The sequence below is a fragment of the Hyperolius riggenbachi genome, chromosome 12 (genome assembly GCF_040937935.1).
Source record: "Hyperolius riggenbachi isolate aHypRig1 chromosome 12, aHypRig1.pri, whole genome shotgun sequence".
Taxonomy (NCBI): domain Eukaryota; kingdom Metazoa; phylum Chordata; class Amphibia; order Anura; family Hyperoliidae; genus Hyperolius; species Hyperolius riggenbachi.
Window position 1 is genome coordinate 157,414,429 of NC_090657.1, and position 23,561 is coordinate 157,437,989.

At 49.4% G+C, this 23,561-nt stretch overlaps 2 protein-coding genes across 5 annotated transcripts in view; one reads left to right on the plus strand and one right to left on the minus strand.

Annotated features, from left to right (window-relative positions):
* Positions 1-15,069, minus strand: part of SERINC3 (serine incorporator 3) — a 39,714-nt gene extending 24,645 nt beyond the window's left edge. The window contains exons 1-2 of the mRNA XM_068262880.1: positions 14,935-15,069; positions 6,825-6,986 (exon numbers count right to left, since the gene is read on the minus strand). Of these exons, the coding sequence (XP_068118981.1) occupies positions 6,825-6,986; positions 14,935-14,973 (201 nt within the window). The 5' untranslated portion in view covers positions 14,974-15,069. The remainder of the gene's footprint in view (positions 1-6,824; positions 6,987-14,934) is intronic.
* Positions 15,070-15,260: 191 nt separating this feature from the next.
* PKIG (cAMP-dependent protein kinase inhibitor gamma) overlaps positions 15,261-23,561 on the plus strand; it is a 111,151-nt gene continuing 102,850 nt past the window's right edge. For 2 of the 4 annotated variants that reach the window (XR_011025208.1, XM_068262881.1), the window contains exon 1: positions 15,262-15,355. The gene's annotated coding sequence lies outside the window, so the exon portion shown is untranslated. Of the gene's footprint in view, positions 15,356-23,561 lie in introns of all 4 variants that reach the window. The other 2 variants (XM_068262886.1, XM_068262885.1) reach the window with 2 other exon arrangements.

Here is a 23,561-nt window from a genome sequence, read left to right on the forward strand (position 1 = left end):
AAGTACATCAACTCTAAAAAAAGAACGGTTGACTGTATATATAGGACCTCCAAAGGATGAGGGTGGGAACTCAATGGTGGATGACTAAGGTAAGGCGGAGTTATTAAATGCATTCTTTGCTTCTGTCTTCACAAAGGAAACAGCACTGTTGCAAATTACAGAGGCAGAAGAGTCTCAATCTTCTAACTGTAATATTAAATACTTAACGCAGGAAGAAGTGAAGGCAAGACTAAATAAATTAAAACTAGACAAGGCACCTGGCCCGGATGGCATGCATCCTCGAGTCCTAAGGGAATTAAGTTCAGTTACAGACAAACCCCTTTATCTTATCTTTTGTTACTCTTTCAACTGGCAGAGTCCCAGTGGATTGGCGTACAGCCCACGTTTTCCCATTATTTAAGAAGGGCAAAAAAATCAGATCCAGGAAATTATAGACCTGTAAGCTTAACATCAGTTGTATGCAAACTATTTGAGGGGTTACTAAGAGATATTATACATGACTTCATAGTAGAAAATAATCTTATTTCTCAGCATCAACATGGGTTTACTAAAGACAGGTCCTGTTTGACTAACATGCTCAGCTTTTATGAGGTAGTGAATGCTAATATGGATATTGGGAATGCTGTAGATGTGATATACCTTTACTTGGACTTTGCAAAGGCCTTTGACACTGTTCCCTACAAAAGTCTGGTGCAAAAGTTGAGGATGCAAGGACTGGGGAAGAATCTGTGTGTATGGATAGGGAACTGGCTAATGGACAAAAAACAAAGTTGTGGTCAATGGATCGTACTCAAAATGGGAGACTGTTAGCAGTGGGGTCCCACAGGGGTCTGTACTGGGTCCAGTGCTCTTCAATTTATTTATTAATGACCTAGTAGATGCAGTAGTGAGAAATGTTGCTATTTTTGCAGATGATACAAAATTGTGCAGAATCATCAACTCTCAGGAAGATAGTGTCATATTGCAACAGGATCTGGATAGGATGGCTATTTGGGCACATAAATGGCAGGTGAAATTCAATGTTGAAAAATGTAAAGTCATGCATTTTGGTCGTACCAATGGTCTAGCACCATGCAAAATAAATGGGATACAATTGAGGACATCAAACTTGGAGAAGGACTTCGGAGTTCATCGACAACAAGTTAAATAATCGTACTCCATGCCAAGCCGCTGCAGCTAAAGCTAACAAAATTTTGGGATGCATTAAAAGGGAAATAAAAACTCGAGATGCTAGCATAATATTGCCCCTGTTTAACTCTCTAGTAAGGCCACATCTGGAATATGGAATTCAGTTCTGGGCACCGCATTACAAAAAAGATATTGCAGTTTTAGAGCAGGTGCAGAGACGAGCAACAAAATTGATACGTGGGATGGAAGGTCTCGCTTACCAAGAAAGGTTAGATAAACTGGGTTTATTTAGTCTAGAGAAAAGACGCCTTAGAGGAGATCTAATTAACATGTATAAATACATCAGAGGGCAATATAACAGCTTAGCGGATGAGCTTTTTGTCCCTAGGCCTTCTCAAAGGACTAGAGGACATGATCTGCACATGGAGGAAAACGTTTTAGTCATTTATTTAGGAAAGGGTTCTTTACAGTAAGAGTGATTAAGATGTGGAATGCATTGCTACAGGAAGTCGTTATGGCAAACTCTATACCTGCATTTAAAGGGGGCTTAGATGCTTTCCTTGCATTGAAAGACATCCATGGCTACAATTACTAGGTAATGCCTAATGATGTTGATCCAGGGATTTTATCTGATTGCCATCTGGAGTCGGGAAGGAATCTTTCCCTTTTGGGGTTAATTGGACCATGCCTTGTAAGGGTTTTTTCACCTTCCTCTGGATCAACAGGGATATGTGAGGGAGAAGGCTGGAGTTGTACTTTGTACTGGTTGAACTCGATGGACGTATGTCTTTTTTCAACCAAAATAACTATGTAAATTTGTTCTACAATCACGTATTATATTATAATACTGACTTGATCCAGGTCTTCCACCCAGCAGTCATACAATATAAGTCGACCTTGTGTATTTGTCGACTCCAATATTTGACCCTCTTAAGCTGGAATTTTTTTATTGACTCATGTATAAAAGTCTACCCAGTAAAGTTAATGGCTGCACTTGGGGCTCAGGAGGGGTTAATGATGGCACTGCATACAGTAATGCAGCCATTCACCCCGCCTGTCCCTTAAGTGCAGCCAATACCTCCTCCAGGCCCCAAAGTGCAACAATTATTCACTCCCTTTTATGCAGCCCAATATTTGCCCCTGCCCCTTTCCTTGTTAATTGTTGTGGCCAGGACCTTCAGACCTGTGTTTTCTCAGCATATCCTTTCCTCAAAAAAGTATCACTTACCACAGGGTGCGTTGCTGCAAATGGGAATGTCACTATTAGTACACACATTACTCAGTGTTGCCTGTAACATGTGTACAAGTCGACCCCCATACTTTTATTTAATGAACTAGACATACATTTCTAGACTTATAGTCGAGTATATACAGTAGAAATGTTTAGAATTAATCAGACCTCCCACTTCCTTTAAAGAGAACCTGTAACGGAAAAAAAAGTTCCCCTGGGGGGTACTCACCTTGGTAGGGGGAAGCCTCAGGGTCCCAATGAGGCTTTCCCCTCTGCTGTAGCTGCAGGCAATCCAACGCTGGCTCCCTCGAAGTCTCCGGTAATCCAGGCTCGACAAGCATGACAAGCTACATTTATTTACCTTCCCTGGCTCCAGCGGGTAGCGCTGTTGCGACTCTCAGCATGGAGATAGGTGGAAATAGCCGATCTCCGTCGGGTCCGCTCTACTACGCAGGCGCAGGAGACTTGCTCCTGCACAGTAGAGCGGCCCGACAGCGATCGGCCATTTCTGCCTATCTCAGAGCGGAGAGCCGATACTGTTCCTGCACTCGAGCCGGGAAGGTAAATACTTACATCTCTGCTGTTTGGAGGGGCACAGCGAGACCACAGTGGGACACAGGAGGACGAGAGAAGCCTCAATAGGATCCGGAGGCTTCCCCCACCCGAGGTGAGTACCCCCCCAGGGGAACTTTTTGTTCTGCAGTGCTTAAAGAGACTCCGTAACAAAAATTGCATCCTGTTTTTTATCATCCTACAAGTTCCAAAAGCTTTTCTAATGTGTTCTGGCTTACTGCAGCATGTTCTACTATCACCATCTCTGTAATAAATCAACTTATCTCTCTCTTGTCAGACTTGTCAGCCTGTGTCTGGAAGGCTGCCAAGTTCTTGAGTGTTGTGGTTCTGTGATGCATCTCCCCCCTCCAGGCCCCTCTCTGCACACTGCCTGTGTATTATTTAGATTAGGGCAGCTTCTCTCTTCTCTTTTACAAGCTGGATAAATCCTCCTCTGAGCTGGCTGGGCTTTCACATACTGAGGAATTACATACGGCAGAGCTGTCTGCACTCTGCAGGAAGAAACAGCCTGACACTTCAGTGGAAGATAGCTGCAGGGGGAAAGAAACACACAAATGATCTCTTGAGATTCAAAAGGAAGGGTGTATACAGCCTGCTTGTGTATGGATGTATTTTCTATGTGTGGACATACTGTACATCAACCTACTTCCTGTTTTGGTGGCCATTTTGTTTGTTTATAAACAAACTTTTTAAAACAGTTTTTAACCACTTTTAATGCGGCGAGGAGCGGCGAAATTGTGTCAGAGGGTAATAGGAGATGTCCCCTAACGCACTGGTATGTTTACTTTTGTGCGATTTTAACAATACAGATTCTCTTTAAAACAAGCAATGGACAAAAAATGATGAAAGTGCAATTCTATTATTATTCACACAAGCACAAATTTGCTAGAAGTAACAATTGAAAAATGTAGCACACAGCAATAAGAATGACTCCTGACCATTGTGCACGTCTGATCTGCAACTACTGGAAACGTTTGGTTGAAATTATTGCTGCCAAAGGAGGTTCAGCCACCGACGGTTCACATACCTCTCCCACCTGCACTGTGAATGTTTACATGGTGTGTTCAATAAAAACATGGAAACATTGAATTATTTGTGCGGTATTAGTTTAAGCAGACTGTGATCTTCTGTTGTTGTGACTAATGCTGGAAATACACGGGTCGATTTTGCCGCTCTATTTCGCGCCCGACAGTTTTCCGTGCTCGATTTTGCAGGCGATTTTCTTATCTTCCATTAGTTTTTCTTATCTTTTCCCATTGTTCCTTATGCAAAATTGAGCACGGAATCGATCGGGCGGGAAATCAGACATGTCGGAAATTAACAATCGAGTCATCTAAATGGCTCAAAATCGAGCCGTGTATTCCCAGCATTACATAAAGATCAGATCACGTGTTATGACTAATTTGTGCAGAAATCCAGATAATTCCAAAGAGTTCACATACTTTTTATTGCTACTGTGTATTTCCAGCAATTACTAGCAAATAGCAATGCATAGGCTTTTTTCATGTTTTATATGAAGAAAATGACATCTACAGAGAACAGTTCTCACTGTGGGCATTACTATGGAGGACTGTGCCCAGCACTTCCAGCATACCGTAACAATCTTCACTGGCTGTAATCCTGTGACTGGAATATGATTTAGAGTGATAGAAAGCAGAAACATAGCTTCAAATGTGTGTAAATAATCATCAGCTTAAAGGGAACCTAAACTGAGAGGAATGTGAATGTTCCTTTTAAACAATACCAGTTGCCTGGCTGTCCCGCTGATCTCTTTGGCTGCAGTGGTGGTTGAATCACAAACCTGAAACAAGCATGCAGCTAATCCAGTCTGACTTCAGGCAGAGCACTTGATCTGCATGCTTGTTGAGGGGCTGTGGCTAAACTAAAAGTAATAGGGCTCGCTTCCACTATAGCGAATCCGCATGCGGGCACTGCATGCGGATTCGCATAGTCAATGTAAGTGGATGAGGCTGTTTCCACTTGTGCGGCGGCGGGAGCGTTTTTCGGTGCGGCAGAAATCTGCATGGCAGAGCCAACAGATTTCGCGTGCGGGAGGAATGCGGGCGAATCGCCGCTAATGCATTTAATAGGGAAATCGCATGCGGCTTTGTCATGCGGATTTCCCCGCGATTTCGCATGGTTTGCTATGGAGCTTTACTCAGGCAGTGACATGGTTAAATTCGCCTGGCTCCTTGCCATGCGAAATCGCGGCTAAATCTGCATGCGGAAACGCAGCCGCATGCGATTTCTTCTGCGGTGGAATCCAGGCGATTCCGCACCTCAACAGTGGAAACGAGCCCTCAGAGACACAGGATCTGCAGGAGAGTCAGGCAACTGGTATTTTAAAAGGAAAAATCCATATCCTCAGTTTAGGTTCCCTTTAAGCTCTGTGTACCTGATACGGTGTCTCTCTCTCTGCCTCGCAGTGTAAAGTAAGCAGTTTACAGCCAGGTTACAGCTCAGCTCTGCCTCCCCCTACCCCGATGCCGACACAAAATTGTTACAAACAGCTGGTAAACACTGCTTTTCTTTTCACAAAGGCTGTGCTGAGAGACCTCTGAAAGGCTGTCTAGTGTTGCTGACTAAAAGCTCTATTGGCATGTGGGGGGTTTACAGAAAAACTGTTTATTTGATAGTTGTTGAAAGTCCATATATTTGGAAGTCATCGATGAAACAGCTACCTCCACGGGACCCCAGAACATGTATGGTGGAAATTGGGAGGTTAACATGGCTGCTGGCCACAATCCCTTTTGAAAAATCTGCTTGGGAGGCGGGATTCAAAGCACCGCCTCCTGCATCAGGCTGCCACTCCCCTGCACGTTGGGGCATTTTGGGAGGAAAAGCTGTTCATGAAATGTCTGAATATGACATATCCTGGCCTTCAATACTCACCCGTAAAATATGACTATATATTCCTGACTCACACATATCTCTGGTGACCAATCAGCAGTGTCCTAGCACAGATTATTACCTGAATACATCATAACCAGGGTTTGTCTGTATCTACCCAGCCGTGAGATAAGCACAGATCCAGCTTGATGGGTGAAATTCAGTGAATTATGATTTATAGGGGTCTGGGGTATGGTTTAGCTTGAAGCCATTTACCCCCATCCCACCTCCTTATGACTTTGGGAACAGATAGTCTACTCCCTGCCGCGACAGCTGGTATTTATTGTCGCATACCTGGAAAGGTGTTGTTGTTACACATGGCACTTGACTCATTACTACATCCTGTTATGTAAATGACTAGTTACCTTTCGATGAGGTCATGGCTGGTAATGACAGATTATTAAAGTAATGATGACATTCCTCCAGCAGGGACATGTGACTGAAGCTGCATCACACTATAATCTGAAGCCACGGGCCATGTGACTGCACCTTAAAGCAGCACTCCAGCCGTATGCGTCCCTAGAGCTGTGTAGCCACTCCCCTTGTGTCTGTGCAGCTGCTGGTTCACCTGAGGTTATATCAGAAGAGGCAGCAGGGATCAGTGATAGAGGAGGATGGGACAGGAAGCAGCAGGCAGGTGGGAGCAGGAGGCGGAGCAGTATAAGAGGTAGCAGGGATCAGTGATAGAGGAGGATGGGACAGGAAGCAGCAGGCAGGTGGGAGCAGAAGGCGGAGCAGCATAAGAGGCGCAGGGATCAGTGATAGAGGAGGATGGGACAGGAAGCAGCGAGCAGTGATGGGGAGGACAGGATAGAACACGGAATATGGGATGGGACAGAAGGAAGCAGGAGTAGAGTTTGTGCTTGGCCATGACAGTCCGCACAATACAAATTACCAGGTATCTAAGTGACTGAAAGATCACTGTTAATAATAACAAACAGACCCCACCCATTTCTCAGCAACCATGGAGAAGAGCACGATAGCACAAAGCATGCAGGCTTACTTTCTTTAGCTGGTCGGATATTCCGGGGCTCAGCATGATGCAGGATAACAGGGTGCCCAGCAGCATAATAAATGCATAGATGAGACGGGTGACTGTAGAGTTGTTGGAGCTGGGGCAGCAGCGGCACAGGATACATGTGGCACTACTGCACAGACACGGAATCTGCAAAAACACAAGACACAAACCTCTTACACGTGGCACTTACATTTAAACTCCATATACACCGGGCGGATCGTTCCGAAACAGCCAGAATCATTCAGAAACAGCCTTATCAGTCCACCTTATCAATCCACCTTAACTGTACACACGCTGTACTGTCTGCTGAAAAGAGGACCCGTCGTTGCCTTTAGTACGGCGTGTGTACGAGCCTTTAACCCCACATCTACAAACAAGGGATTAAAGGACAAGTGACACCCATGGTAACCTAGAAATAAAAAACACATAAGTAGATAAATACTAGTTCTACTTACATAACAGATGTATTGCACTGTCCACGGTATGATTCCTGTGGATTTTATAAAGGAAAAGCAGAGAATCCTATTCTAGACAGTGTCCATCTTGGTTACCTTTGAATGAAGCTTATCCTGACATTTCCTCCCTCACTCTTTTTTTCTCCTCTTGCTAATTGTGTATCCATTACCTGTCGTCCTCCCAGAGTCTTCAGACACTCCCACTGAAATCTATACTAGGAAGTACACTGTCTGAAAGAGAACCAGAGGTGGTTCCATGGGGGACAGATGGGACACAGAGGCATGTTCTCTACCTCATGACATGTCTGTGTCCCCCCAGCACATCTCTCTGCTCCCTATTAGCGACAATATCGGAGGTAAATACATGGAGAGGGATTCCCTGTTCAAAATGCCTGCCAGGGGCGTTCCTGCAGGGTTTCCAGAGCTGCCATTGGGCAGTTCTCTCTCCCTGGCCACACCTCCTGCCACTCCCTCGCCTCCCTGCACGCTATGAGAGACACACAGTCTCTCCTTGCAGCGTCATGACTTATACGAAAGTGAAAGTGGGCCAGTGCGACCCACGGGAGCGGCGGTTTTTGTGGCTACCTGATCTGCTCAGCCCCCCGGATCAGGTAGGAAGGAGGAATACATTATAGATCCCCCAGCATGCAACTGTTAGGAGCAATGGTCTTTTAATTGCCATTGCCAAAGGCATGTGATAACTCCAAACCATAACAGCAGAAAAAGTTTTGAAAGCAGGATTAGCATCTGTATCACTTAATATACACTCAAACCAGTGGCTGTTGAAATTTGATTTTTATGGTGACCAGGGCTGTGGAGTCGGAGTAATTTTTGGGTACCTGGAGTCGGAGTCTGGAAAACATACACCAACTCCTAATGATTTTAAACTGTAACTAAAATAGAAAATATGATAAAATGTTCTATTTCTCAGATAATAGTCATCATAATTTATTTACACAGTAATAGCTGTAAAAAGTAACAAATACTGCACTGATATTAAAATATGGTGCAATAGCCGGTGGTGCGCTACCCAAATACTATAGTATCCACACTTCTCACAATAAATCTGCGCACTGATGTTCCTATAGATAGACAGTTCTCATACAGTAATTGTCTCAGTGTTCTGTAGACTCAACAATCTTGCTTCAGCAGTTAGCTGACACAGTTCCACTTCAGTGAGATACCACCTCCACACCCCAAGCAGTGGACACTCACCACATTAATGTTACCCTCTATTAGATTTTATTATTTTTTTTCTTGCTCAGTGAGTATTTTGGGGGCAGCTTTGTGCTTTTTCAGCTGGTTGTTCCAGCAACTGACAAGCACATGCATGTGCCATCAGGAGATCCCCGACGGTGCTGGATATTGGTAATTCATAGGTAGCCATCTAATAGAGGGTCACATTAATGCGGTGAGCAGGGTCGGACTGGGCCACAGTAGTACAGTTTTTTCCCTCGGTGGGCCCTGCCTCCAGGTCTCTGGTGGGCCCCCCCTCCTTGTCTGACAGAGCTCCAATTGCTGCCTGCAGCACAAAAATTCTCTTCTCAGTGCTGTAATCACTCATGCTGAGAGCAGTGGCGTAGCTAAGGAGCTGTGGGCCTCGATGCAAATTTTACAATGGGGCCCCCCAAGCACTCTATACAGAACAATTGATACGACGCACCAAAACCTGCCAATGGTAACTACAGTGTCAGAGGTGCAAGAAGGGGATGGGAAATAGCTTGTTAATGATTACCACTGTTTAAAGTATCTATAGAAGTGATTATTATGAGCAAAGGAACGATAGAGAGGTAATCCTGTAGTTGAGGGAGGGCCCTTCGGGGCACCTATGGCCCAAGGGCCCCGATGCGGTCGCAACCTCTGCAGTCGCAACCTCTGCAAAGTAGGACATTACTTTATATTGAAGGAGGGGACTCTATGCAAAGATTTGCTGGGCAGCAGTGTCTCTGAATTACAATGCTGCTAAGATCATGTATATTTGGCCCTGTCCATAATACATCATGACCACGCCCCCCTTTCGGTGCATGGTCAAACCCTTTTTTCACTGCAATCATGGGATGTGTGGGCCGAAGATTGAAATTTCTTTGGTGGGCCCCCAGTGTCCCAGTCCGACCCTGGCAGTGAGTGTCCACTGCTTGGGGTGTGGAGGTAGTATCTCACTGAAGTGGAACTCTATTAGCTAACTGCTGAAGCAAGATTGTTAAATCTACAGAACACAGACAATTCCTGTTTTATGAGAACTGTATATCTATAGGAACATCAGTGCGCAGCTTTACAGTAATAGCTGTGCTTAGTCCACAAACATAAAATAAATAAATCAAAAAATAGTTACTTGTGCTGTGCTCCAGCCCCCTACAGGCTAATCAGTCCCTCGCTGTCCTCCTCCACCACCTGAATCTTCTGCTATGAGTCCCGGTAATTCAGCCAGTCAGCGCAGTCCGGCCGCGTGCCGCTCCCACAGCCAGGAGCATTCTGCACCTGCGCAATAATGCTGCGCAGATGTAGTACGCTCTCGGCGGCGGAGTGTGTTTATGCGCACTACGCCCGACTGGCTCAAGTACCTGGACCCATAGCAGAAGTTCCAGGTGGCGGAGGAGGACAGTGCGGGACTGATTAGCCTGAAGGGGGCTGGAAAAAGCCCTGTGTATGTATAAAACTTTAATTTCATCTGTCTCAGGTTTACTTTGTTACATAGTAGTACTATACATATGCACTATCCACAGAGCTGCAGGGAAACCACTGAGAATGTTGTGCATATTGAACACAGAGGTGTTGTCTATCACCCATAAACCTGGTTCAGATTGTACATGAAGAATGTGTAATAGAGGAAGAATCACCTCATTCCCCTGCAGAGTACCTGCACATCACTCTTACATGTACCCACACTTACATTGCCTAGGGCCTGATAGATGTTCTTTGTTCCTGTCTGTACCTTTTTACAAGTACTCTTACCAAGGGCTAGTTTCAGTCTATGACTAATGCTGGGAATACACGGTGCGTTTATGCACCGAATCGAGCCGCTGGCTCGATACCGGCGCGTCCCCGCGGATCCCGCATGCGGATCGATTCCCGCTCGTCCCGGCGGGCATTTCCAAATCTTCCGTGCGCTTCTTCTTTTGTTCTCCCCACCGGTATCGAGCGTGGAATCGATCCGGTGGGGTATCGGACAGGGCGGAAATTATCAATCGAGCCATCAGCGGCTCGATTGATAATTTCAAACAAACCGTGTATTCCCAGCATAAAAGTATTAGAGACAGAAGATCAGCCGGCTAGCCAGGTAACTGGTATTATTTAAAAGGGAGTAAATATGGCAGCCTCCATATCCCCCTCACTTTAGTTGTCTTTTAAAATGCCTAAGCGTTAGTTAAGAAATGCATTTCATGTTACATACTTTCAATCAACAAAATTGTAATATGCAAATTAGAGGAGTCGGTGGAATCCTAACCTGAGGAGTCGGTGGATTGTTGTACCGACTCCACAGCCCTGATGGTGACAATCCCGCTTTAAGAAGAGAACGATGCAGAGAGCCTTCGAACTGCAGATAATGTCACACTTATACGAATAAACTTTCCCTCCAGTGGCCGGACGACATAAACCATCTTCATCAAATTATTTCTATACATTTCATGCATGTTAAAGGGAATGTCCAAGCAAAATAAAAAAAATGATTTTCACTTACCTGGGGCTTCTACCAGCCCCATGCAGCCATCCTGTGCCCTCGTAGTCACTCACTGCTGCTCCAGTCCGCCGCTGGCAGCTTGCCGACCTCGGAGGTCGGCGGGCCGCATTGCATACAATTTTACGCATTCCCGCTAGTGCAGGAACATTAACACATACATTTTTACGCGTTACTGGTTCAATGCGTACATTTTTACGCATTAAACCAGTAATGCGTAAAAATGTATGTGTTACTGTTCCTGCACTAGCGGATATGCGTAAAAATGTACGCAATGTGGCCCGCCGACCTCCGAGGTCGGCAAGCTGCCAGCGGGGGACTGGAGCAGCAGTGAGTGACTACGAGGGCACAGGATGGCTGCATGGGGCTGGTAGAAGCCCCAGGTAAGTGAAACTCATTTTTTTATTTTGCTTGAACCTTCCCTTTAAAAGCCGCATGATCCTGACAAAGCGGCGATGTTGCGCTCCTCCTGGCCTCCCTAAAGGCTGCACAGCAAGTCACCTGTATGTTACTGAGATGAAAGTGATTACTGGCAAATACTTCATACGCATGCAGGAATCAGCAGCGTGTACAGGACTTCCCTCCTGCTTTATGATGGGAGAATTCCAGGAGTCACACTGAGCCATATACCGGTAAACAGAGAAATGCACCGTGTATGTATTTAGAGAGGTTAGCCTGTCTAATTCCTCCACATGTGACTAATCACAAAATGTAATTTGATCTGTCAGCTCAGGAATCTGGGCTGCCAGGGCAGAGCAGCTAATTTGTAAACACAGGATGTTAATATGTCTGCGTCTGTGAAAGCAGGAAGTAGACACACTGCATACTAATTGCAGGACTTGTATCAGCTGTAACAAAGAAAGCAAAGGTTATTATGCTGTTGCTTATCTTTTAGAGCAGAGAGGAAGTGGAGTTCAGGCCCGCTTCCAAACAGATAAAAAAAAAAAAAAAAAAAAAAAAAAAAAAAAAAAAAAGCAAACCCTGAGATGGTCTGGGATTGTGTCATTGTGACTCATGGCTGTGATCTGTGTACCTCGTGCTTATATATTCTGTTATCTTTACAGTCATGACAGATTAACCAGAGATTATAGCAGCCCGCATTCCCAGAGCTCTTTGAAAACACTACACTGCTGACTGGCATTGTCACGGCAACAGGCAGGAAAATACTGGCAGCTACTCTGACAGCGGTGACAAGGGCCCGCCATACACTGACAGCGGTGGCAAGGGCCTGCCATACACTGACAGCAGTGACAAGGGCCCGCCATACACTGACAGCAGTGACAAGGGCCCGCCATACACTGACAGCAGTGACAAGGGCCCGCCATACACTGACAGCAGTGACAAGGGCCCGCCATACACTGACAGCAGTGACAAGAGTGACACAAAAAACAACAAGCGGTGATAACACACACTCTATACACTGATATATAAGCAATGAGAAATGGTGATAAATGACCCCTCCCCCAAGCCAGGACTACAGGGGTGACACACACTATAACAAGGGGTGCCAGTACTGGGGACCCCTTCCCAGGATCACAGGGTGACATATAGGGACACACTATAACACGGGGTGCTAGTACCGGGGAACCCCCTCCCTCAACCACACTACATACCAGGCTCGTACTGAGCCGCCGAAGTGTCGATGTTTCCATCCGGGGGCCCCGGCCGCCCAGCCTCCTGGGAGCCCAAGTGTTAAAAAGGAGGGAGGCACAGCGCAGGAGGGGGGGGGCGGGGAATTGGGCACAGAGCGTCCCCCTTCCGCGCTCCCCCCATCCAGAATTGCAGCCAGCCAGCGGAACGGCTTACAGAGAGCGATAGCTCTGCGTGCCGCTGGTCTGGTCTTCTGCACAGACACTGTCCAATCACGCTCTTGCAGTACTTCCTGTGAGAGCGTAATAGGACAGTGCAGTGCAGTAGACCAGACCAGCAGCGGCACGCAGAGCTATCTGATCCCGGTAAGTGATTCCCGCTCGCTGCCGGCTGCAATTTTGAAGGGGGGGTGAGCGCAGAAGGGGGGGGCCCCTAGGTGAGGGAGAAGGGGAGGCTTCTCCCCTCCCCGCCGCTTTGTGCCTGCTGCCCCCCTTTCCAGCATGGGGGCACTGAGACGGTAAGACCTGCCTACCTAACTGGGGGGGGAGCACAGAAGGGAGGGCTCTAGGTGAGGGGGAGGCTTCCCCCTCTCCCCGCCACTCTGTGCCCGCTGCCCCCCCTTCCAGCATGGGGGCACTGAGACAGTGAGACCTGCCTACCTAACTGGGGGGGGGGGGGGGGGGGAGCGCGGAAGGTGAGGGAGGGGGGAGGCTTCCCCCCCCTTTCTAGCTGGGGAGAACTTAGACCTAGCTATCTGCCTACCTAACCGGGGACACCTGTGACCTGTCTACCTAAACTGGGAGGGGGCTCCAGGTGAGGGAGGGGGGAGGCTTCCCCCCCCCCCTGCCGCTCTGTGCCCACTGCCCCCCCCCCCCTCCCAGCATGTGAGCCCCCACTAACTGGTGACCTGCCTACCTAAACTGGGGACACCTAGACCTGGGTATATCTAAACTGGGGAGTTGGACACCTATATACCTGCCTACCTAAACTGGGAAATCTGCCACCAATCTTACTGCATTTTGTGGGGAAATCTGCCACCAATCTTACTGCATTTTGTGGGGGTATCTGCCGACAACCTGATTGCATTTTGTGTGGGGGGGGGGTATCTGCTGCCAATCTGATTGCATTTTGTGGGGGGATATCTGCTGCCAATCTGATTGCATTTTATGGGGATATCTGCTGCCAATCTGATTGCATTTTGTGGGGGGGGATATCTGCTGCCAATCTGATTGCATTTTATGGGGATATCTGCTGCCAATCTGATTGCATTTTGTGGGGGGATATCTGCTGCCAATCTGATTGCATTTTGTCGGAAAATCTGCTGCCATTTGACTACTTGATGAATTATCATGAGGCATGTAACTACTTGATTATTTTATCAAAAATGTATCTGGTTGGTCGTAATCTCTGTGAATAACACCACTACATATTTTGTGTTTTTTTTTGTGGTACTTATCCGTTAGCCGGGCACATCCGGCAGGTGGCGCTAATTACTATTCCCCCTCCAGGCCGACATGGATAGTAGGGAAAGATGTAACTCTGGTGGAGTTTTGTCGCCACCTGGAGGATGCGCCCGGCTAACGGATAAGTACCTTTTTTTTTTTTTTTAAGTGCCCATGACTCATCATGACCATGCCCATGACTCATCATGACATATTACGCAGCGCTGTACAGTGTGTGTATATATATATATATATATATATATATATATATATATTGTCTTGTCGCTAACTGTCCCTCAAAGGAGCTCACAATCTAATCCCTATCATTGCCATATGTCTATATTATGTAGTGTAAGTACTGTAGTCTAGGGCCAATTTTTAGGGGGAGCCAATTAACTTATCCGTATGTTTTTGGAATGTCGGAGGAAACCAGAGTGCTCGGAGGAAACCCACGCAGACACGGAGAGAAGATACACACTCTTTGCAGATAGTGCCCTGGCTGGGATTCGAACCAGGGACCCAGCGCTGCAAGGCGAGAGAGCTAACCACTACACCACCGTGCTGCCCGATATCCCTATTCGAGACTGTCCTCAGAAGTGCTCACAATCTATTCCCTACCTTAAAATCATGCAAATCTTCTAAAGCACATGTGTATGTGAGCCCAAAATGGGGGGGGGGGGGGGGGGATGGGAGGATTTAGGAGAGGGGGGCGGGCCTCAGGCTGAAACTTCACTGGTGGGCCTTTAGTGTGCCAGTCCGACCCTGCTACATACACACACACAGTAACTATAGGGGACAGTAGGGGAGAGAGGGTGACATATAGGTGCACATTAGAGGTGACAGTACTGGGAATCCCCCCTCTCCCTCCCCAGGGTCACATGGTGACATATAGACACACACTATAATAAGGGGTACCAGTATTGGAGACTCACCCAGCTGGCCACAGAGCACAGGCCCAGCACTCCCCCCATCCTGCAGGCAGCTCGTCACAGTCACACAGACAAAACAATCTGATCCTCTCCTTCCTGTCTCTCTGCAGACACTGGAGGCGTCCTGCGTCATGACGTCATCCCCTCTACAGCTCGGCCACACCCATGATCTCCAGGAAAGCCCCGCAACCGCCGCGCAAGCGCAGAAGAGAGAAATATGCGCACAGCTTGATAGGCTGCATCATACTACGCATACGAACAAATGGCTATTACTTCTGCCGTCCAACCTGAAGAGACCTCCAGCCGCAAGCTCCTCCCCCGTGGTGACTTTGTTGCTCAATGCTTCCTGAGAGGATGAGGAAAGGAGGACAAGGCCCAGCATCTCCAGCCGCCCCCTGACAGGCAGCAGATGGGAAAGCATAGGGTGATGATGCGGAGGGAGTGGGCTGGAATACTGAAGGGTCAGGAGAGCAGGGCTAAAGGATAACTGTATATGAAAGCTGCCATATGTATTTCCCTATATACAATGCATATTGCCTGGCTGTCCTGCTCATCCTGTATTTGTAAAACATTTAGCCATAGCCCCTGGACAAGCATGCAGATCAGGTGACTGAAGTGTGACTAGATTAGCTGCATGCTTGTTTTAGGTGTGTGATTCATACACTACTGCAGCCTAAAGCCGCATCTACACGCGTAGATGCGGCTCAATTGATAAGATCCGACAGGACGGATCTCCCCACCGCCGATTCCCTGATCGCTCCCCGCGAGGGGACAATGAAAAGGAATCGAGCGGAAGATAAGTGGCGCCGGCGGGGACGTGGCGGGCACGCGGAAGAGGCGATCCGGCGGCTAATCGAGCTGCCGGATCGCAACCTCATCTAATTGTGTAGATGAGGCTTAAGGGCTGCCAAGCAACTGGTATTGTTTATAATGTATACATACCAATGGAGAGTGAAGGCTGTGGGTCCTATAGAGCTTCCTGTTACTCCTGCGGTCCCCTTGTTCCAGCGCTGTCTCCTCCGTTAGCAGTTTCTGACTGATGGGTTGTGAAAAGGTCCGTACTGCACATGCACCAACGCCCTTTCTCTCATGCGCAGTACAAAGTTGCCTGTCTTCAGGAGCACGAGTGTACCGGTCCGTACTGCACATGCACCAACGCCCTTTCTCTCATGCGCAGTACAAAGTTGCCTGTCTTCAGGAGCACGAGTGTACCGGTCCGTACTGCACATGCACCAACACCCTTTCTCTCATGTGCAGTACAAAGTTGCCTGTCTTCAGGAGCACGAGTGTATCGGTCGGTACTGCACATGCACCAACACCCTTTCTCTCATGCGCAGTACAAAGTTGCCTGTCTTCAGGAGCACGAGTGTACCGGTCCGTACTGCACATGCACCAACACCCTTTCTCTCATGTGCAGTACAAAGTTGCCTGTCTTCAGGAGCACGAGTGTACCGGTCCGTACTGCACATACACCAACACCCTTTCTCTCATGTGCAGTACAAAGTTGCCTGTCTTCAGAAGCACGAGTGTATCGGTCGGTACTGCACATGCACCAACGCCTTTTCTCTCATGCGCAGTACAGAGCTGCCTGTCTTCAGGAGCCCGTGTGCTCTATACATATGTGTGAGCGTCCTCTCACTCATGCGCAGTACAGAGCTGCCTGTCTTCAGGAGCCCTCGGGCTCCCAACCACTTCCAAAGCCTCCCGTGGGGGATTCAAATGGGGAGCCAGCGCTGCAATGTGGAGACAGAGAGAGGAGCGGAGGGCTCTGTAGGACCCAAAGCCTTCCCTCTCCATAGGCAAGTATCTGTAGGGGAGATGAAAAGCTAGGCTCTTGGCTGAGGCTACAAATATGAGAATAGAATTATAGGAAAAGGGATACAATTAAATGGACCCTGAGCAGAGGCTGTGGCTATGCATATAAGCATACCCACGGCTATTTGGTAAAGAAGAGACAATCGCCGGCCCCTTAGGTAAGTGCTCCTGCTCCCGGGCTGGCCGCTATCATTCACATGGGATCTGACGACTCTGCTTAAAGTTGCACTGTGACCCGGAAGAGGAAGCCTCCGGGTCCTCTCTGCTCGTGCACTGGCTTCTTCCTCTTCTCTGCGCATGAACCGCAATATGACACGTGGGAGAGGGGGACGAAGCCAGCGCATGCACGAGAGGAACCGCACGCTTCCTAATTCCTATTCCAGAGTCACGGTGCAGCTTTCAGCAGAGTTGCTGGATCCTATGTAATTTATAGCAGCCAGTCTGGGCGCAGGAGCGCTTACCTAAAGGGCTTGTGGTTGTCTCCTCTTTACCAAATAGCCGTGTGTATGCTTATTTGCATTACCACAACCGCTGCTCAGGTTAGGGTTTCCGATCACAAGATTACAGTGAATAATTTGACTTGGGACAGTCAGTGGCATGAGACTATGTACTCTGTAAAGTGCTGCTGTAAATGTCACTGCTATATAAATGCATAATAATAATATGGTAGAACGTTAGACTATGACTGGTAAGGATTAGATTGTGAGCTCCTCTGGGGACAGTCAGTGGCATGACTATGTACTCTGTAATGTGCTGCAGAAGATGTCAGTGCCCCCTTCTGCTCCCACAGTGTCAGCCTCTGCTCACTGCTCACACAGTGCCTTTCTCTCTCTGCTCACACAGTGCCTTTCTCTCTCTGCTCGCACAGTCCCTGTCGCTCTGCTCCCACAGTGCCCGTCTCTGCTCACTGCTCACACAGTGCCTTTCTCTCTCTGCTCGCACAGTCCCTGTCGCTCTGCTCCCACAGTGCCCGTCTCTGCTCACTGCTCACACAGTGCCTTTCTCTTTGCTCGCACAGTCCCTGTCGCTCTGCTCCCACAGTGCCCGTCTCTGCTCACAGAGTGGGCTCGATTCTCTAAAGCGTGATAACTGCTATAACAGCAGTTATCACGCGATCTGCAGCACGCATTGGTTTTCACGTAAATAGCGTTACTTCGTGTGATAAGCGAAGGTTTGCGCGCAATCACGTGCGCTATTTAAGTGAAACGCGCACATAATTGCGCGCAAACCTTCGCTTATCACGTGGAGTAACGCTGTTTGCGTATAAACCTTTGCACGCGGCAGATTCTGTGATAACTGCTATGATAGCAGTTATCATGCTTTAGAGAAACTAGCCCAGTTCCCGCCTCTGCGCACGCAGTGCCATCTCTGCTCGCAGTGTGCCCGTCTCTGCTTGCACTGCACGTCTCTGCTCACACAGTGCCTGCCTGCTCACGTAGCGCCTGTCTCTGGTCACACAGTGCCCGCCTCTGCTCACACTTGCCCGTTTCTGCTTGCACAGTGCCCGTATCTGCTCGCACGTTGCCCTTCTCTGCTTGCACACTGCCCGCCTCTGCTTGCACAGCGCCCATCTCTGCTCGCACTGTGCCCATCTCTGCTCGCACTGTGCCCGTCTCTGCTCGTGCCCATCTCTCTCTACTCACACAGTGCCTGTCTCTGCTCACACAGTGCCTTTCTCTGCTCGCCCAGTGCCCGCCTCTGCTCGCCCAGAGCCCGCCTCTGCTCACACAGTGCCCGTCTCTGCTCACGCAGCGCCCGTCTCTGCTCGTACTGTGCTCGTCTCTGCTCGTGCCCATCTCTCTCTGCTCACACAGTGCCTGTCTCTGCTCACACAGCGCCCACCTGTGCTCGCACAGTGCCCGTCTCTGCTCACACAGTGCCCGTCTCTGCTCACACAGTGCCCGTCTTTGCTCACACAGAGCCTGTCTCTGCTCGCATTGTGCCCATCTCTGATCGCACTGTGCCCGTCTCTGCTCGCACAGTGCCTGTCTTTGCTCAAACAGTGGCCATCTCTGTTTGCACAGCGCCCGTCTCTGCTCGCACTGTGCCCATCTCTCTCTGCTCACACAGTGCCAGTCTCTGCTCACACAGTGCCTTGCTCACACAGTGCCTGTCTTTGCTCACACAGTGCCTGTCTCTGCTCACACAGCGCCCACCTGTGCTTGCACTGTGCCCGTCTCTGCTCACACAGTGCCCGTCTCTGCTCACACAGTGCCCATCTCTGCTCGCACTGTGCCCGCCTCTGCTCTCGCATCGCCCATCTCTGGTCACACAGCGTCCACCTCTGCTCGCCCAGTGCCCGCCTCTGCTCGCCCAGAGCCTGCCTCTGCTCACACAGCACCCGCCTCTGCTCACGCAGCGCCCGTCTCGTCTCACGCAGCGCCCGTCTCGTCTCACGCAGCGCCCGTCTCTGCTCATGCAATGCCTGTCTCTGCTCACACAGCGCCCACCTGTGCTCGCACTGTGCCCGTCTCTGCTCACACAGAGCCTGTCTCTGCTCACACAGCGCCCACCTGTGCTCGCATTGTGCCCGTCTCTGCTCGCACTGTGCCCATCTCTGCTCGTGCCCATCTCTCTCTGCTCACACAGTGTCTGTCTCTGCTCACACAGTGCCTTGCTCACACAGTGCCCGTCTCTGCTCGCACAGCGCCCTCCTCTGCTCGCACAGCGCCTGTCTCTGCTCGTGCCCATCTCTCTCTGCTCGCACTGTGCCCGTCTCTGCTCACACAGTGCCCGCCTCTGCTCGCACTGTGCCCGCCTCTGCTCGCACTGTGCCTGTCTCTGCTCACACAGCGCCCACATGTGCTCACACTGTGCCCGTCTGCTCGCACTGTGCCTGTCTCTGCACGCACAGTGCCCATCTCTGCTCACACAGTGCCCGTCTCTGCTCGCCCAGTGCCCGCCTCTGCTCGCCCAGAGCCTGCCTCTGCTCACACAGCACCCGCCTCTGCTCGCGCAGCGCCCGCCTCTGCTCGCGTAGCGCCCGCCTCTGCTCGCGCAGAGGCCCGCCTCTGCTCGCGCAGCACCCGCCTCTGCTCGCGCAGCGCCCGCCTCTGCTCGCGCATCTCCCGCCTCTGCTCCCGCATCGCCGTCTCTGCTCACACATGCATGACTTACCGGTGTAGGACTGTGTGCTCGTCTTATGTCCATCTTGCTAATAGCAGGAAGCAGAGGTAAGTGACACACTGTGCAGCGGGCTGTGCATGACTTACTTGTGCAGGGCTGTGTGCTCATCTTCTGTCCATCCTACTAATAGCCAGAGCAGGAAGCAGAGGTGAGTGAGGCTGGCAGGGCTGCAGACTCTGTGGCCACTTGTGTTGCCCACTGGAGACAGCCGAGCAGCCTTGTTTCCTGTGCACAGCAGGATGCGTATTCGGAGTTATGTCACGGATCACTTACCTGCTGATGTTACATGATGATTGTTCTGTGGGGAGCCCCCTGGGCACTGACCTATGTGGCCTTTGCATGTGCCTCATTTTGCCCCTCCTTCTATCCCCCTTTGTGCCACCTTCTATCCACCTTTGTGCTTTTTTCCATTCCCCTTTGTGCTTCTTTCTGTCCCCATGTATCTCCTTTTGTCCCCCATTGTGCTTCTTTCTGTCCCCCTGTACCTCTTTTTGTCACCCATTGTGCTTTTTTCTGTCCTCCTGTACCTCCTGTCACCCATTGTGCTTCTTTCTGTCCTCCTGTACCTCCTGTCACCCATTGTGCTTCTTTCTGTCCTCCTGTACCTCCTGTCACCCATTATGCTTCTTTCTGTCCTCCTGTACCTCCTGTCACTCATTGTGCTTCTTTCTGTCCTCCTGTACCTCCTGTCACCCATTGTGCTTCTTTCTGTCCCCATGTTCCTCCTTCTGTCTCCATGTTCCTCTTTCTGTCCCCATTTGTGCCTCCTCCTGTCCCCATGTTCCTCCTCATGTCCCCATGTATCTCCTTCTGTCTCCATTTGTACCTCATTTTTTTCCCCCCATTGTGCCTCCTTCCATCCCTCTTTGCGAGTCAGACAAAAACAATGCCTGGAAATTTGGGCACACTAGGTGCCGCCATAGGCCGTAATGTGAATTACAACTATAACGGCACTCAGTCTGTAATTTGAGTGCCATCAAGAGTTTGATAAAAACAGCATAATTCGGTTGCAAGCAATAGCTGCCAGCCAAATTACGTCTTGCCCCAAGTCTATCGCGACCTGGACTAGAAATATTAATCGCTGGGACTGTTGCAGGAGCAGGGCCAGACGTGCGTGTCCACTGACGAGTGCACACTAACGCCAGTGCACGCATGACACGTGACTGCAACTGACACAGACACCTGCTGTTGTATTAGTATATATGGTTACATACATGCCTTTACTTTGTCTCTGTGGCCCCCCATTCCTCAGTCATTGCCTCTGTCTGCCAGTCAGCAGGCCAGGAGTGAGAATATCTGTGGACCTGGACTTCACAGTGGCAAAGTAAAGGCATTTGCACGGTCTGCAGTGACTAGATTAGGGGTGCATATTAATTCGGCGCTGCTCAGTTCGGCGCGGTGGGCTCTCACCGCTGCCGCTAAACTCCGAGGCGGCGTAAAATACTATTCCCCCTCCGAGTTGTCTCAACTCGGGAGGGAGATGTAATTCGGGGTCTGGCAGCCGCCAGAGCCCCGAATGACCCCTAAGCGCAGCATAGCATTGCTGCTATGCGGCGCCCAGTTTCGGCTCTCAGAGGCGCGCGCCGAAATCAGCTGATACGCTAGATTAGTTATGGGCCCTTACTTAGTTTGCTTAGAGTCCCATTCCTCAGATATTCTCAGTTATAGTCTGGCAGGAAGCAGACGTATTTAAAGGGAAACTAAACTGAGAGGGATATGGATGTTTTTCTTTTAGCAGTTGTTTGGCAGTCCTGCTGATCTCTTTGGCTGCACTAGTGGCTGAATCACAGACCTGAAACAAGCATGCAGCTAATCCAGTCTGACTTCAGTCAGAGCACCTGATCTGCATGCTTGTTCAGGGGCTGTGGCTGAAAGTATTAGAGACACCGAATCAGCAGGAGAGTCAGGCAACTGGTATTACTTTGAAAGGAAAAATCCATATCCTTCTCAGTTTAGGTTCCCTTTAATGATTACAATGTAAGGCCCGGGACCCTCTAGGGTGGTTTTGGCAGCGTTATGGGTTCTCCGACAATCGCCGGCAATTCCCCAAAATGCGTTGCCAATGAAAGTGAGTGATGGAGAACCTAGTAGTGCGATAGTGATCAGGGGAAATAGCATTGAGCGCTCAAAATGCTGCATGTCCTGCAATTGTGAAGTATTTAAACGCTGCAAAATCGCTTTGAAAAGTGATTTTGTAGTGAATTGGGGGTCCGAGAGATTACAATTTAAATAAACTTTATTATACTCATAAGGTTTTTATAGCCCTGCCCCTAGCAGATGTCACAGGCGCTTTTCTGATGTGGTAATAGAGAAGCACCTATGACCTCTTCCTTTAGGGCAAACGTTAGCTCTCCAGCTGTTAAGGAACTACAAGTCCCAAAATGCATTGCAGGAGTCTGACAGCCACACTCATGATTTATAAAGGCAAATGCATGCTAGGATTTGTAGTTTTATCACAGCTGGAGAGCCAAGGTGCTTTAGGGGGTAGAGCTACAGACAGAAGCCTAATACCTGGTAAGTATAATAAAGTTTTAGAAAGAAAAAAAAACATGCTAATTTGAAACGCTGTACAGTGTATTGTACAGCGCTTCTAAGTGTCGGGAATCCCAAGCCCAGGCTTAAAACAGAATTCAGCCTTCTGAAAACAGAAGGAATTTGTTATTATTCAGGTTGGAGGTAGCATATGCTGTCTCCCACAATGCATCACTGCTGAATATGCAAATCATCTCTTTGATAAAGGTATAATTTGCATATTTCAGCAGTGATGCATCGTGGGAGACCTCTTGGAGTTCACTTCAACCTGAATTATAGCAAGTTTCTTCTGTTTGAATATTCTGTTTTGCGTAACATTTTAGTAAGAGGGCTTTTTGGTCCTTAGTAGCCCCTTACACCCTCCTGGGAGTTGTGGTTCACCAGGAGCTGACAGTGCAATCTGTAACTAATAATAAGTACTTTTCATACCAGTGGCCAGCAGGTAGCGCTCTGTGTACCCGAGGGTGGCCATTATGTGCCTGTTGTGTCCTTTAAGGCCCCCTGAGTAATGACTGGGCAACCCCCGCAGACCGCAGCAGCAGACCGCCACATCTCTCATGCCCACCAGTGCCAGGCACAGAGGGTGCATTACCCAGCTGCCCATTCCTACTGCTGGATGGCACAGCTAGCCAGTAACACCCAGAGGATCTGCTGTCCAGGCAACCGGCACCAACTGCCATGCCTGGGCACAGGGGCCCCAGAAGATCTGCTGTCCAGCCACCCAGCACCAACTGCCATGCCTGGGCACAGGGGCCCCAGACCATCTGCTGTCTAGCCATCCAGCACCAACTGCCATGCCTGGGCACAGGGCCCCAGAGGATCTGCTATCCAGCCACCCAGCACAAACTGCCATGCCTGGGCACAGGGGCCCCAGAAGATCTGCTGTCCAGCCACCCAGCACCAACTGCCATGCCCTGGTCCGGGTTCCCAGAGGATCTGCTGTCCAGCCAGCACCAACTGCCATGCCCAGACACAGTGGCCCCAAAGGATCTGTGGTCCAGCCACCCAGCACCAACTGCCATGCCCGGGCACAGGGGCCCCAGAGGATCTGCTGTCCAGTTATCACCAACTGCCATGCCTGGGCACAGGAGCCCCAGAGGATCTGCTGTCCAGCCACCCAGCACCAGCTGTCATGCCTGGGCACAGGGGCCCCAGAG